The 15229-nt window shown below is 28.6% G+C and overlaps 1 protein-coding gene across 1 annotated transcript in view; it reads left to right on the top strand.

Moving 5' to 3' along the window:
* The window catches only part of LOC127286934 (meiotic recombination protein W68), a 100386-nt gene that overhangs the window by 12749 nt on the left and 72408 nt on the right, over positions 1-15229 (top strand). Inside the window, exon 3 of the mRNA XM_051313601.1 lies at positions 11731-11768. Coding sequence (XP_051169558.1) covers positions 11737-11768 — 32 coding nt within the window. The 5' untranslated portion in view covers positions 11731-11736. The remainder of the gene's footprint in view (positions 1-11730; positions 11769-15229) is intronic.

The raw sequence follows: 15229 nt of genomic DNA, 5'->3' as shown, positions 1-15229 counted from the left end.
GAAATTTACATTTTCTTATGTTAATTGATGAATATTCGGAAGATACCTAGTATATTCTCTACATTACAAATCGGGTATTCGAGAGTGAACAGCCCCTCGATTCACTCTAATATTTGTCATCTTTGACTTGAAGAATACTTGAATACTTGAAGAGATGACATAAACTGCTTTCGTTTTATTTTTACGAACATTTAAAAAAAGTATAGACATATCTATTCAGGACTTATCCTATACCTATGATAAATCTCAAATTAAATTATTTCAGTTCAGACCCTCTTGAGCCTTTTAACTTAAAAAAGGAACCTGTTTTAAAAGCATATTTTTGCTGAGTTTATACCTCATCATAATCTTCTTAAATTTAGCGCGCACATATTAAAAGTGCTGACAATCACTATAGTGAAAAACTGGGACGATTCTAAAGTTCGACACCAACGTTTATGATCAACGAATTTTAAAGAAATATTTTTATTTAATTAAAAATTCTATGAATTTCAAAGCTATTTTTTGCAATGTTTATTGATAAAATTATCAATGTAACATTATTTGCAGAATTTTAATTTTATAGAATATTCAAATTTAATTTGATCGAATCTCAATTTGTGCGAAACGTTATTTCCTAAAATATAATTCAAAAGAATCTTAATTGTTCAGAAAGAAGATTAGAAAGAATATTAATTTAATAGAATATTCATCTATTCGACTATTAATTATATACAGAAAATGTAAATGGTCGAAAATTAATGTGTCAGAACTATATTTTGGAGGCTTAGTTTAAAATTGACCAATCACAATGTTTATTTTTCGACCATTTGTATTTTCTGTAAAATTAATATTCGAATAACATACATGAATATTCTGTTAAATTAATATTCTACAAAACAAAGTTTCGCACAAATTGAGATTCAATAAAATTGAATTGGATTTATTATATTGGATTTTGGATTTATTATATTTATAAATTTTGTCTTTATTGACCTGTAAAAATGTAGAGTCAGTAGTTTTTGAAATAATAGTTTTGCACAAAAAAAAGTTGTGTTATTCTGATTAAGAAAGAATTTTTGACAATGGGGTAACATACAAGTTTATATATATATAGTTATAGTATATATATAAAATGGAGGAAATTTCTAGCGAGCTAGCGTCTGGGATTTTGCCCATCCGTTAAATACGAGATTCGCGAGAGTTTGAGGCTGTTTAAACACAGAGGGTGGGTAATCAGGAGTGTTTGCCGCCCCATGAACGAGCGAGCAAGCGAGTACGCGCGGATCAAAGGATAATGGGGTGGGCTGATAGCGCTCTGATTTGATTGTTGCCCTGGCTATTGTCCGGAACAGCTCCATTGTACGTAGGAGCGGGTCGTGTATAGTTACCTACTGTGTATACGTACATAGCTATGTACGCGCGGTGTCTTTGACACTATCTACTATACATTATTTCGAATCTCCTATCATTTCATTTCCATGTCCTTTCACAAGACAGCTATTGGACGATTTTCTTTTTTTTCTGAAAAAAAATAAAATACAACAATCTTTTTCTTTCGCCTGACGCACTTTAACACCCATGATTATATAATTAAATTCCCTATTGAAATTGTATATGTGCATTTTTTCATGTGTAATAATTGAGATTTTTTTGTCGACATGAGGGCTATATTACACTTGTCGCGATTTTTATGGCGATTTATCTTGAAAATGTGATTGACTGCTGTTGGAATAGGTGCAAATGAAAAGCGCTTTACAACACGGAGAAAAATGGATGAACGAATAAAGTAACTTTTACTACTATTAAAAGTAAAAACGGAAATGTTCGCAGTTTCTGTGCAGTTCTGGCAATTTTTACTCCAGAAATAGTAAAATTTACTTTTGAAATAATAAAAATTATTCCGGAAATAGTAGATTTTACTATATTTCTGGAGTAAAAATTGCCAGAACTGCGCAAAAACTGCAGACAGTTCCGGTTTTACTTTTAAAGTATATAGTAAAAGTTACTCTTCGATTTTCCATTTTTCCCCGTGAATTTTTTTGGAGTTGTTGTAACAACAATACGAATTTTGTTGTTGTCAGTTTTGTTCAGTTTGCAATTCCGTACAGTTGCAGAAGCAAACTCTTTGTCGATTGCTGATGGAACAATTCGGATTTGTTCAGCTGACAGGTTTATTATTCCATGTCACGTGGTCATTTTGAATTCTCGCAAACTGCGGCGTGCAGATCGTCGCGGCGTTTGCTTCTGGCACATGTGCCACTTTTGCTTTTATTATTAGTTTTTTTTTTAAATTAACTAAGTGCTGTTAAATAATGAACCCGGTTAAAGTGAGAAATATATTGCAAATGTATAGTGAATGGATGAAGAGACAATTTCATCGTTTATCGGTAAGTTATACTCGGTTACTATTGAACACAACCTCGCATCTTAAAAATTACAAAATGTACATTAAATATTATTTAACAACAAATTCCAACTCAAAATAATTTTTTGGTTTCAGGTCAAAGAATTTGATTCAGAAGCTGCATGTTCCACAGATTTTAATGCAAATGAAACTGGTGATATGACCTATACGGAAATCTGCTATCGATTATTTTAGAAGTCGAAGAAACTAAACAAATTGTATTAAACGGATCAAAGCTTTGTTAATACAACAAATTGTATTGACGATTTAACAATTTAGTTTTGTTATTTAACTTCCATAATAATTTTCTTTGTTCATCAAACAATTCTGTTTGTTCACCGAACAATCCGAATAATTTTAATAACAAACCCATTTTAAGAATTTTTTTGTCCCAAAAACAAATAGAACTCCACAACAATTTTTTTTCTCCGTGGTACTTACTCTCTAAAACTGTATCAATAAAATTTGACTGAGAATCAGTGGCTCTATTCCCGCGATTTTAATCAGTGAATTTTTACTGAAGATCAGTTAAAAATGATTGAAATATCAGTTATTTTTCATTAATTGCCCAGTTAAAAAATAACTGAAATTTTCAATATGTGTGACAGAAAATTTCAGTAATTTTTTAATTGGACAATCAGTGAAAAATGACTGATATTTCAATCATTTTTAACTGATCTTCAGTGAAAATTCACTGATTAAAATCGCGAGAATAGAGCCACTGATTCTCAGTCAAATTTCACTGATCTTCAGTGGAATTTCACTGATTCAGATTTAGAGAGTAAGACACTGAAGTTATCGAGGCGCATGATTTTTCCCAAAAATTAAAAAGTTCGAAATTTTAATTGATCGAATTACTTAAAGTCGATATTTTATTTGATCGAAATTCTAAATGATCGATATTTAAATTGGTCGACATTTTATTTGGTCGATATTTTGTTTATTCGAAATTCTAAATGATCAATATATAAAGTGGTCAACAATTTATTTAGTCGATATTTTATTTGGTCGAAATTTTAAATGTTCGATATTTAAAATGGTCGACATTTTATTTAGTCGATATTTTATTTGATTGAAAATATAAATGCTCGATATTTAAAGTGGTCGACATTTTATTTAGACGATATTTTATTTGGTCGAAATTTTAAATGATCGACATTTAAAGTGGTCGAAATTTTATTAGTTCGATATTTTATTTGGTCGATATTCTAAATGATTCACATTTAAAGTGGTCCATATTTTATTTGTTGGATATTCTGAATGATAGAAATTTAGAAGCATCGAATTTTATATGCATCGAAATTTAATTTGGTCGATATTTTAAAAGCTCGACATTTTTTTATCTATAAGAGTTTCCTCTCTATGTTGTTATTATGATTTACATCAATAATTTTTTGTCCTAAGATTGAATAGGTATTTCCCCTTCTTGGTTGAGGATTTTTAGTGTTTTAGGATGTATTTGGGACCAAAACAAAGAAGTTTTAATTAAAAAAATTGGTTCTTGACCTTTAAACTAAACTTTAATTTTAAGATTTTGTGTAATTTTGTTATTAATTTTTCTATCTTCTGGTATAAAAATCGTCCTTAATGGATTTTCATAAATAAATGTCGTATATTTATTCCATTAAATGGAGAATATTAAAAAGAAACATATATTTATTTTGTTAAATGTAAAAAAATATATATCTTCAGAGAAATACTCAATTCAATTTTATATTTCGACATACCTATTATATTTAAATTGTAAAGGCGTGAAACGTAGGACCAATCGAAAATTGAGGGATTTTATATTCAGACTAAAGCGCATCTGCCACTTCTCATTTTCATATAATGCGTGTCGCGTGCCTCGAGGAAGGCAACACGTGGGAGGCAACTAATCGTTTTCTTGTTTTATATATTCTGTCACCTGTCAACCACGTGCATTTATAGTTTTACGTCAGAGGTAAATAGAGGACATTTTACTTGTCCTTACATTTTTACCCTCTCTTGATGGCTAATAAATTTTTATCTGAAATCCTTTTTTGTAGGAAATGATATTTAGTTTTTGACTATATATATATAGTGAGAGCAGAGAGGGAAATGACAATTTTTTTACTTTCATTTTTAATTTAATAGATATGAATATAAGTTTTTAAATAGGTAAACCTTGCATCATGAACGTTTTTGATTTTTACCTGAATAAAAAAGCAGATGACTATATGACATTATTGTTAACCCACTCACATCTTGACTTACGCCGGCTGCTTCCGGTTATTCAAACCAATTGTGCATTCCTTCAACAATTCGTTTATAATATCATGCAGTATTTTTATACTTATTTTCTTACTTTTATTATTTATAATTAACTAATTTTGCTATATGAAAATTTAGAATTTTTAAGAAATTTTTAAATATATAAAGTTAAACTATAATTCTAGCACTGATTAATATTTCTTTATAGTATATAAATAGTTATTATTCATTATTTGGAGAAGTTTAAAAAAATTGAGTGATCCCTTTATTCGCTTATGTGTTACAAAAAAAAATTCATTAGTAAAAAATGTCTTGTCAAACATACATTTGCCCCTCTAGAAAATATACATCCACCGAATCATGGGTCTGAATAGTTTATAAAAAAAAAAATTTCCCCCTGGACTTTTGACATTGCGTTAAGTATCCTTCATGAATATAATCGGAGATGCGTCAAGCATATGTTGCCAGCGGAACCAATAGTGACATGACGCAGTATAAAGGCCAACTATATATTCGCGTGTCAGGGGTTACAAACAAAACAGCACACAATTTTTTGACTTTCTTAAAAATTGATAATATTTTTTTAAAAATTTATTTATTTCATTAATTTATTTACAATTTCAAAAATATACAATTTGGGAGAATAATAATATAATAATAAATATAATAATTTGGGGAAACTTTTATATACCTATTATATTTTGTTTAAATTTACATTACTTTTCTCCTTTTCGCTATAATATAAATTAGTTACAATTTTTAAATAAATTAGTAAAATAACATTTTTTTCTAATTTATTATTATCTTATTTAATATTAATAAAAAATTTATTTTTATTTGAAGTAGGTGATTGACTTTTTACTAAAGAATTAGTTAAAATTGTCTAAATAAATTAGTGAAAAAAATTTTTAGTCTATTTTATTATGATCAAATAATGTAACTAATTCATAGCGAAAACAGAGATCACAGTGATTCAAAAATTAGTTGAAACTTAAAAAAATTCAGATTTAGAATAATGTATGATTATTTTTGTATTTTCCTATTATGTGAAAAAATCATATTGATAAAAATCTCAATCTTCTCTACAATAGAAACAACTATATATATCCTTCACCTGAATTTTTGTTGGTTCTCACGTCAATTAAAGAACGCAATATTCAATTAAGATTGGGTCCTCTTATATTCAGTGACTAATCAACATGGTTTGATATCGTATATAGAGAGCCTAATCGTTAAGGGTCGATTAACTCTATCAATTCATATTGTATCCTCCAGTTTTGTTATATAACTATATATATATATATATAGTGTTCGTACCTGTGCTAGACTTTTGGCTATAATAGCGATCGCTTATCGCTCTTTCCGGTCTCCCACATTCATTAAATCGTCCTGCTGTTTAGCTTATCTGATATCAGAATGAATTTGGTACTCGTACTTTTAGGGTGACTATATTCTTCGAAAATGGGGAAAAAAGACTAATCGGATACTCATATATATAGTAATGTCCAATTACTTTTTTATTGTCTTCTAAATGTATAATTTTTTATCATTAATTGGTTTTTGTGCATGTCTATAAATTAGTATGTTTTGATTCGTATTGAAAATTGATATTTTTATAATACGATTGTGAAAAATAAATTTGTTGGCTTTTGTAAATGTTTTTCTATGCAGGAAATCATATATGAAAAAACATAATAAAACCAAATACAAATATATATGAGTAAATCCACTTGACCCTATTTCCCACAGTGACACATCATATGTTATATACGAATTTGTCTTTTTTACAATATGACGTTTGATACTTTTAAACGATGTCATAAAAAAGTACAAGATTTGAGAGTATATATTGCTTTTTATATGAGCCTTCTTCGGTTCCCTCGAAACTACCCGAGATCCATTGTCCGCCAATTGAACCTCGTTTAAAGCGGGGGTTGAGAGGGGGGCCAAATTGATTTAAATTGACCGAAGAACTCGGGAAAAACGTTTTCATGTATATATCATGCCATTGAAATCTTTCCACGATACGGGAGTATTTAAAACTTTTACCTGTGGACTTTTACTTATATATAAGCTATTAAACAATTTTTTGATGAATTTTGTCAAGCTATTAGGGCACCCGTATACACTCAGCTGCGAATTTGGTCTCTCGCGGGCGCGATCTTTTTTCACTTTGAACGGTTATAAAAGTCGATTATCGTATGTGGGATCTCGAACGATTTATATATTTTTTATATCTCTTCAATTCCCCATAACGACTTTATTCTTGACTCCAAAAAGGGAGGCGGTTATAGTATACATACTATTTTTTCTATGATGAATGATTCTAATCATATATAATTTAAAAAAATTGAAATTTTATATATTTATAATTCTAATGAAATTAAAAGATTTATATAAATTTTTTTAAATAGTATTAAATAAATAAATATTAAAATATTTAATTAATAATAAAAAATTATTATTTTTCTTGAACATTCAATATTTTACAGATTAATTTTGTGAATTAATATTTTACGATTGAATTTAATATTTTTTATTAGTGAATTATTTTTAATAATCATAAATAATTATAATGAATAGTATAATTGTAAACAATGTACCGAGTTATTTTTTTGCAAGTGATCACGTGTTAGTGTATACACAAGTAGATTATTAAACTTGATAGTGTTCATCTCAAGGGTCTCATTTATATTACGCCCTATTGTTAAATCTCTGCATCAATATCATTTGAAGGGAAGTCACTTCCGTCGTTTTCGTTACAATTTACATCCGAAAGGGTTTAGGGACAGTTTAAGCATCATATGGATAAGGATGATGCATGAATTAAAATCTTCTCGTTATGTCCCTCGAATATTTCTTTGACCTCATGCAGAGAAGATCCTCCCTGGTCATAGATTGGCACGCGTGAACGCGATATAAATTTTGCAATTTTTAAAAATCACCCTTCTTCCGTCATAGGGGTCACTATTCTAATTCAATGAGTAATTAATTCATCGCGACGTCTCTATCTAGGTATATATATATATATATATATATAAACATTTCACTTAATATCCTACTGTCAGGAATATTTTAAATAAATTCTTGTTTTTTTATTTTTCTTTCGTTTTTTATTACATGGGGCAAATTTGTAAAATTTTTTATGAATTTTTTTAAATAAGTTTTTAAAGTATCGGATGTAATGATGTGTTTTGATGAATGAAGTTGTTTTAATTTTTTTATTCTATTGTTTGCATTTTTTTTTATGATTATTATTATTATTTGAATTAGGCTTTGAAATACACGTGACTTGGTTTTGTAGTTTGTAAATCCGTGTAACTGTATACGCTATAGATATGTAGAGGGGTTATCAACAAATGTGTTCAAACATATAGGGTGCCACCGAGACGAAAACAGAAGGTTGGTACCCACCATTCCCTATATGTCAACAAACCAGTCCGTAATCCTTTCACAGAACGTGATACTGATGTCCTTATAACCGTTGATAATCAATTTTCAAATGACTTCTTAATTTAACTTTTGTGCAAATATTTTTGCTTTTTGACGACTATTAAATATTCAATTTGTTTTTTAATTTAACAAACATTTGATTGAAATACCATAAATGTGTAAATAAATAACATTTTTTTCTAGAGTTTAAAATACTGCAATAGAATTATTTATAAAAATATAATTTTTTTTGAAATAAAAACTCCTTTGGACATTCATAGATTTCAATCGTTTTTTTTTTCTCTCTTTCTCTCTCTTTTGAAGGAGAATGTCTCCTGTCAATTTATAGGCTATCGTCTTTTTCAAATAAAAGTGAAGGGTTATATTGTGGTCCTGAACAATCAGCGCACATTTTGCATTTTCTCCAGGGCCGAAAAGACATTCGACCGCAACATTGCCGGCTATGAATTGACAATAGACCCTTAACAAGCGCTTCGTGATGGATCGGGCAGATTTCCACATATAGTTTGAAGCACGCGCCTCACTTTAGTACAAAAGCGACACGGAAATCCGATTCAGGGTCGTGGACCTTCTTTCCAAAATTTTCCCAAATCCAACCAATCAACCATCAGTACGATAACGGAAAATTGTCAAACTACCGATTGACATGACGAGACGAGCCTTCGAAAAATCACATCCTCCCACTCACACTATATATGTATATGGACGTATGCTCGATTTAAAAAGAATTCATAACGTATAATATGTATACTCGAAATCAGATCTCGTTCGAATAATCGTATATATATATATATATATATATATATATATATATATAAGAGAGAGAGAGAGAGAGAGAGAGAGAGAGAGAGAGAGAGAGAGAGAGAGAGAGAGAGAGAGAGAGAGAGAGAGAGAGAGAGAGAGAGAGAGAGAGAGAGAGAGAGAGAGAGAGAGTTCAGAAAATCAGTTCGAATTTTGACAAAGCTATATATAGATCGATCGAGGTGTCGATTCGTATTTTATAAATGAAAAGCAAAAGAAGTGTTTGAAACTCATGTATAGAAAGTGAAAGAATGCTTTTCTGCGAAGTCACATACACTATATCTTTGAACCTTTATAGTGGGTTTTTGTATACCTTTTTTCTGCAACTCATTCTGTTTCGGCACACGCCCGATTGAAATAACAACATGGTCCAGATCATTCAAGTCCTCTAGAAGTCTATTAAATAAATTACTATCTGCCAAAAAGGATAAAAGTTTCTATTGACTGCGTATAATATACGTAACTCAATATGGGTGCTGATCAGGATTAAAGAAGCATATGTGTATATACGGTTGCGTGATTTGAGATTCTAATAATGAGATCAGAGAATTCAATCAAATTCCCATAAGGATAATTTGTCAATTATTTTTCTCATGCATTCTATCAATTATAATTAATGTGATTTAATTCTCTTATTATTTACATCATTTTTATTTTTAAATTGAAATTATAATATTCTATTTTTTTTAATTCAAAGATATTTTGAAGTTAATTTTATTTCTATTAAGAAATATAAAGTTAATTATTTAATTTGTACTTAATAAAATGAAAATATTTATATACATTCTTCACACAAAGGGATACATTTGTTTTCTTTTGAAGATATGTATTTTCCCGGTCCCATAATTATTAAATTTTAATGTTTTTTATCGCATCGCGTGTAAAGAAACTTTGACAAGAAAACCCTATCGCTGATGAATTAAAACTACTATAAAAGGCTTGTCAAACGGTAATCATCCCCTATTATGTAACGTCACCCCTAATGCATTCTCTGCCTCTGACTCGTGTGAACTCTGCGGAAAAGATAGGAAGATAGGTTTGGATGTAGTGGAAAATAATACCGGTAAATGGTAAACTGATCGGTCATGTCATGCCTTATTGGCCCGTCAAACCGCCCACATAGGTCATACGATTAGCGTACAGATTCCCATGAAAAATCTTTCAAATCTCTCACGATTTTTGCAAATTCAATATCCACAAGGATAGTATATAATCTCGTGCATATAAGTTTTTCCCTTTCATATATATATATGTACTTTTTTTTAGGGTTCTTTTTTTACATTCACTCATTCCTCATCCATTCTTTCAAAAACTCTACACTGTAAAAAATTTTTAGGAGTTAATGTCAACCGCGGAGTTGGGAATAAAGTTTTGGAGTTAAAATTCAACTTCAAAAGTGAGTTAACATTAGATTAACTCCCTTTTTTCAACTCCAAAAGAGTGCGACTTTTATAGAATATTTATTAAATGTATACTATATAAAATTTGGCTAAATGGAAATTCTCTAACTAATATTTTTTGATATATGAACGATTTTTTTAATTAACCCTTTCAGTGTCAGTGACCCAACGTTGGGTCGTGAACATCTTGTTACAAAATATATACAATTTATTATATAAATTGCAAAATTATATTTTTTACATCATCTTTAGCATACAACAGATATCACTGACTTTAGTTTTTACAATAATTATGTAATTATTTATTAACTAATGTTAATTATAACAATTAGAAAACAAGTAAAAATCACGAAAAAAAAATTATTTTTTGATTTAACCCACATTTAGGGTATAAGGGTTTTCGGAGTCGTAGAATTCGAATATTATGTTAAATTTTCAAAATTCAAAATAGCGGATTCAATATGGCGGACGATTTTTTTAAAAATTCAATCCAAATGGCTTGAAATTTGTTACTCGGGGGTTTTTGTGGTCGCTGATTACGAATCTAAGCTTACTTTTTCCAAAAAACACGCTTACTTGTTACTCGGGGGTTTTTGGATTTTAAATTTTGACATCAGATTTGAATTCAGCGACCCTAAAAACCTCCGAGTAACAAATTTTGAGCAAACTCCGGTTGATTTTTTTAATTTTTGTCCGTCATATTGGATCCGCCATTCTGAAATCTTGAAAATTAACATTAGATTCGTAATGAGTGGCCCCCAAAACCCCCGAGTAACAAATTTCAAGCTAATCCGGTTAATTTTTAATTTCTTTGGCCGCCATCTTGGATCCGCCATTTTGATTTTTTTTTAATTCCAAATTTAAATTCAACGACCTCATAAACCCTTATACACTGAAAAAAAACTAATAGATTTGACTATACTGTTTAACTACTCTGCCTAGTACAATAGGTCCTTAATTAAATTTAAAAAGTTGTAATAACTATAAAAAAGTAGTTAAAATAACTAAGAATGTAGTTGGCAGAACGAGATTTTGTAGTTGTTTCAGTTTTAGTAATTGATTCAACTACATTTTTTAGTAAACGGAACTGCTAATTATTAACTACATATAAAAAGTAGTTCAATTAATTACACACAAAATTAAACTAACTAAAAAAGTATAGTTATTTTCCAGTCAACTATCCAACATTAGTTGAAGATTTCAGCTAAATTTTTTTCAGTGTATATTAAGTTTTATAAAAATCTGTAGGCCAGAATTTGCTGGATATTTTGGGATCACATCATGAATTTTTTCGCAAATACGGAAAGGGTTAAGTTATTAATTATATGATAACTTAAAAAATGTTAAATCGCTTAAGTTTTTAAATTGATAAATTATTATTATAATAGAGTCTTAAAAAATATTTTATCAAATTCCAATAATACTTATTAAAATAATCTGTACTTTTATTTTTTGCAGTACAAGATGGATGAAGTTGGAAGTAGAAATTTCACTAGGTAAGTCCTAACCTCTATCTCTTATCGAAAATACATGCGTGACCACGACGACCACCTGGTGGATGCGATCACGTGTCAAAAACTGGTGGTCACGTGTCTAACTTTACAATATTCCCCTAAGATTTAAGACCTGAGCAGAATAGGAACGTAACGGGAATCATAATCGCAAACGCAACCGGAAGAATGAGTTAGAGAAGGATAAACATATTGTTTGTCCTTCTCCAACTCATTATTCCGCGGGTTATTGCGTTTGCGGTTACGATTCCGGTTACTATTCTGCTCAGGCCTTTAGGGCGATTTTATCTATAATGGCTTTTAACACTCATCTTTTAAAATGTTATCTTTTGAAATTGTAATTTCATTAACCATTAACTTCAATTTTGTTATAAGTTGTACAAATGAGAAATAAGCGAATATTTCATTCATATATAAAAAATTTACATTTCTTTTGATTTTTCGTTATTTGATACTAATATTGCAATTTAGTGAAATGGAGTTAATTTCCAAAATCCTACAATTTTGATATGGCGATTTAATCTCTATATATATATATTGCGAGATGAACATGATGTTTAAGCAATGCGAAAACAATAAATCATTATCTCGCTGACGAGTGAAGTGCACCACATATACATATATATATATATATATATATATATATATATATATATATATATTTTCTATTGTCATTGAAACAAATGTATCTTCGTACGCCCAAATAAACCAATATTTAAGCGTTTCCCATGGATATGTATATAAGCGATTTCGTACAAGGACCTACTCCATTGACAGCATGGGGGTACGGGTGCGCACATATACATACCCCCTGCAGCGACGAGCAATACGCTACCAGTCTATATAAGTGCCCCATAAACATCCCGTTCGCGTTATATACACTCAAACTTCAAGTATGTCGTGTGAATACTATGTCAATGAGCACCTTGAGAGTGCCCCGCGAGTAAAATCGAATCCTGATGAGTCTTCTCAACAAAAATTTTATTTTTGACCTTTAATATTTTATAAATTATTATATATATGCAATTTTAATTTTTCAAAATTCGTCTAAGATTTAATTGACACTTAAGAGTAATTAATTTAAATTGCAGTTAATTTAAAAGTATCAAAGTGATACCAAATGTAGTATAATTTGATATAAAAATTTTGATAAATTTGATATTTTATTGTGAACACAAACTTGTGTAAAAATTTATCGATGAGTTTTAATATGAAAAAAAAACTATCAGCGTAAGTTGCTGATTTTAAGACCCATTTGTCTTAGATTCTTAAATTTAACTCATTTGAAGAATAAAGAATCATTTCAACTCCATAAGTTTTCTCAAGTCAAGAAAATATTTTCTTGAGTTAATATATATATGATCTTGACTTAATATATTTTACATTTCTTAGAAGTCAATAAACTTCTTAGACGAATTCCATATTTTCTTGGATCAAGAATATATGCTCTCGTCCCAAATATACTATCTCAAGACAATCGTTTACTTGAACCAATGCCGTAATTGACTTGTCCCTCTTCAATTCCACGGTTTACTTGAAGCAAGTAAAATTTTCTTGATTCAATACTATTTTTTTTCAGTGTACAAATTTTGAATTTGAAATTTTTAAAATTTTTCGAGATATTTACAATAACAAATTTGAGCAATTTTTTTTTTGCTTTACTTATAACTTTTTTCCTATTAAAAATAGAGAAAAATGTAAATGTTTTTTACGCTAAAGATCTTAAACTTTTAGAAAAGAATTATTTTTTTAAAAAGTATTAATTTTTAAACAATTTGTTTAAAAAATAAAATTTGTTTATAACTTTTAAACATGTTCTCCCTCATTTAGAAGCGCGAAAAAAATCATGAATATTGTTTAAGTCATTATAAATTGATGGTTAAATTTTTGAGATGGCATTATTTTTTGTTTTCGAAATATTAATTAATTAACTAAACAAAAGTTATAAAAATAAAATAAAATAAATAAATAAATAAATTAAACAAATTGTTTAAAAATTAATATTTTTTTAAAAAAATAATTTTTTTCTAAAAGTTTACGATCTTCCGCGTAAAAAACATTTACAACATTTTTCTCTATTTTCAATAGGAAAAAAGTTATAAGTAAAGCAAAAAAATATTGCTCAAATTTGTTATTGTAAATATCTCGAATAATATTAAAAATTTCAAATTCAAAATTTGTACACTTATTTAGCATCACTATCACTACAATTTACCGAATTTTGAGAAAAATCCGAGACATGACCCTGTATTCTCATATGAAATGCCTCAATAGCCATTTTAATGAATTTTTATTAGATAGGAATTCCCAACTAACCGCCGATTTTTCATACCACAGAATTTATATACTTAACCTAAAAATTATTTAATTGAATTTCTAATTGATGGAATAAATTTTTATTTACCTGAAATTACAAATGGTCGAACAAACAATCGACAGAAAGATTTCGGCGCGATTTTTAAAATCAATCAATCAAAAATTATCCATAAAATTGTGATTGGTTTCTTTTAAAAAACGCGTTGAAATCTTTCTGTTTGTTTGTTCGGCCATTCGCAATTTCGGACAAATGAAAATTCTATCAATTAGAAATTCAGTTAAATAATTTTTCGATTAATAAGCATATAAATTCTATAACATGGAAAATCTGCGGTTAGATGGGAATTCTATATCAAATGAAAATTTATCTAAAAGATAATTCTATGCAATGAAATTCAATCTAAAAAAATTCATTAAAAAGGCTATTATAATAAATGAAAATTCAAGCAAATAAAAATTCTGTGAAGTGAATTTTCGGTTATATAAAAATTCTGTAATATAGTAATTCGATTTAATGAAAATACATATTGCAAAATAATAATTGGACGAATAAATAAAATTCAGTTCAATGAAAATTGTATCTAATGCACCGAAAAAAAGTTCTCAAATTTAGAGGATTCCTCTTCTTTTGCAGCAACTTTTCCTTTTATATATGGGCACTAAAGTTTTCATATCTAATTGAGAGGATTTTCCTCTTTTATATTTTGAAAGGAATAATTTCAAATAAAGATTTATTCATCTTGTTTCAAACTTACGTCAAATTCAGAAATGTCAACCTTCTTTACAGGGTTAAAAGAAATTTATGATTTAATTTACTCGTTATTACTCGGATTAAGTAATTTATAATGAAAGCAACCATTTTTGGAGAAAAAATATAGACGGCGAAAACACGAGCTGAGTTTTTATACAATAAAGTACCAAAGATTTTCAGGTTGTTAAAAATGTTTTTAGTTTTTGTTCATTTTAAAATAAAGTGCTCAGTATTCAAGTGAAAAAAAGTTAATGGATTATTTAAATCAAAGTAAATATATTTTTAAAATAGTGTAGAGGTCAAATTGATGAAATAATTAATTCTGATTTGAATATTATTAAATTCTAACCCTAGAAAAAATAGGGGTTAAACAGATCGC

This window comes from Leptopilina boulardi, unplaced genomic scaffold (assembly GCF_019393585.1).
Source record: "Leptopilina boulardi isolate dan_hultmark-lab unplaced genomic scaffold, ZJU_Lbou_2.1 LbouV2_366, whole genome shotgun sequence".
In the NCBI taxonomy this organism is placed as follows: Eukaryota; Metazoa; Arthropoda; class Insecta; order Hymenoptera; family Figitidae; genus Leptopilina; species Leptopilina boulardi.
The sequence above is the reverse complement of the archived record's forward strand: the minus strand, read 5'-3'. Positions and strand labels throughout refer to the sequence as shown.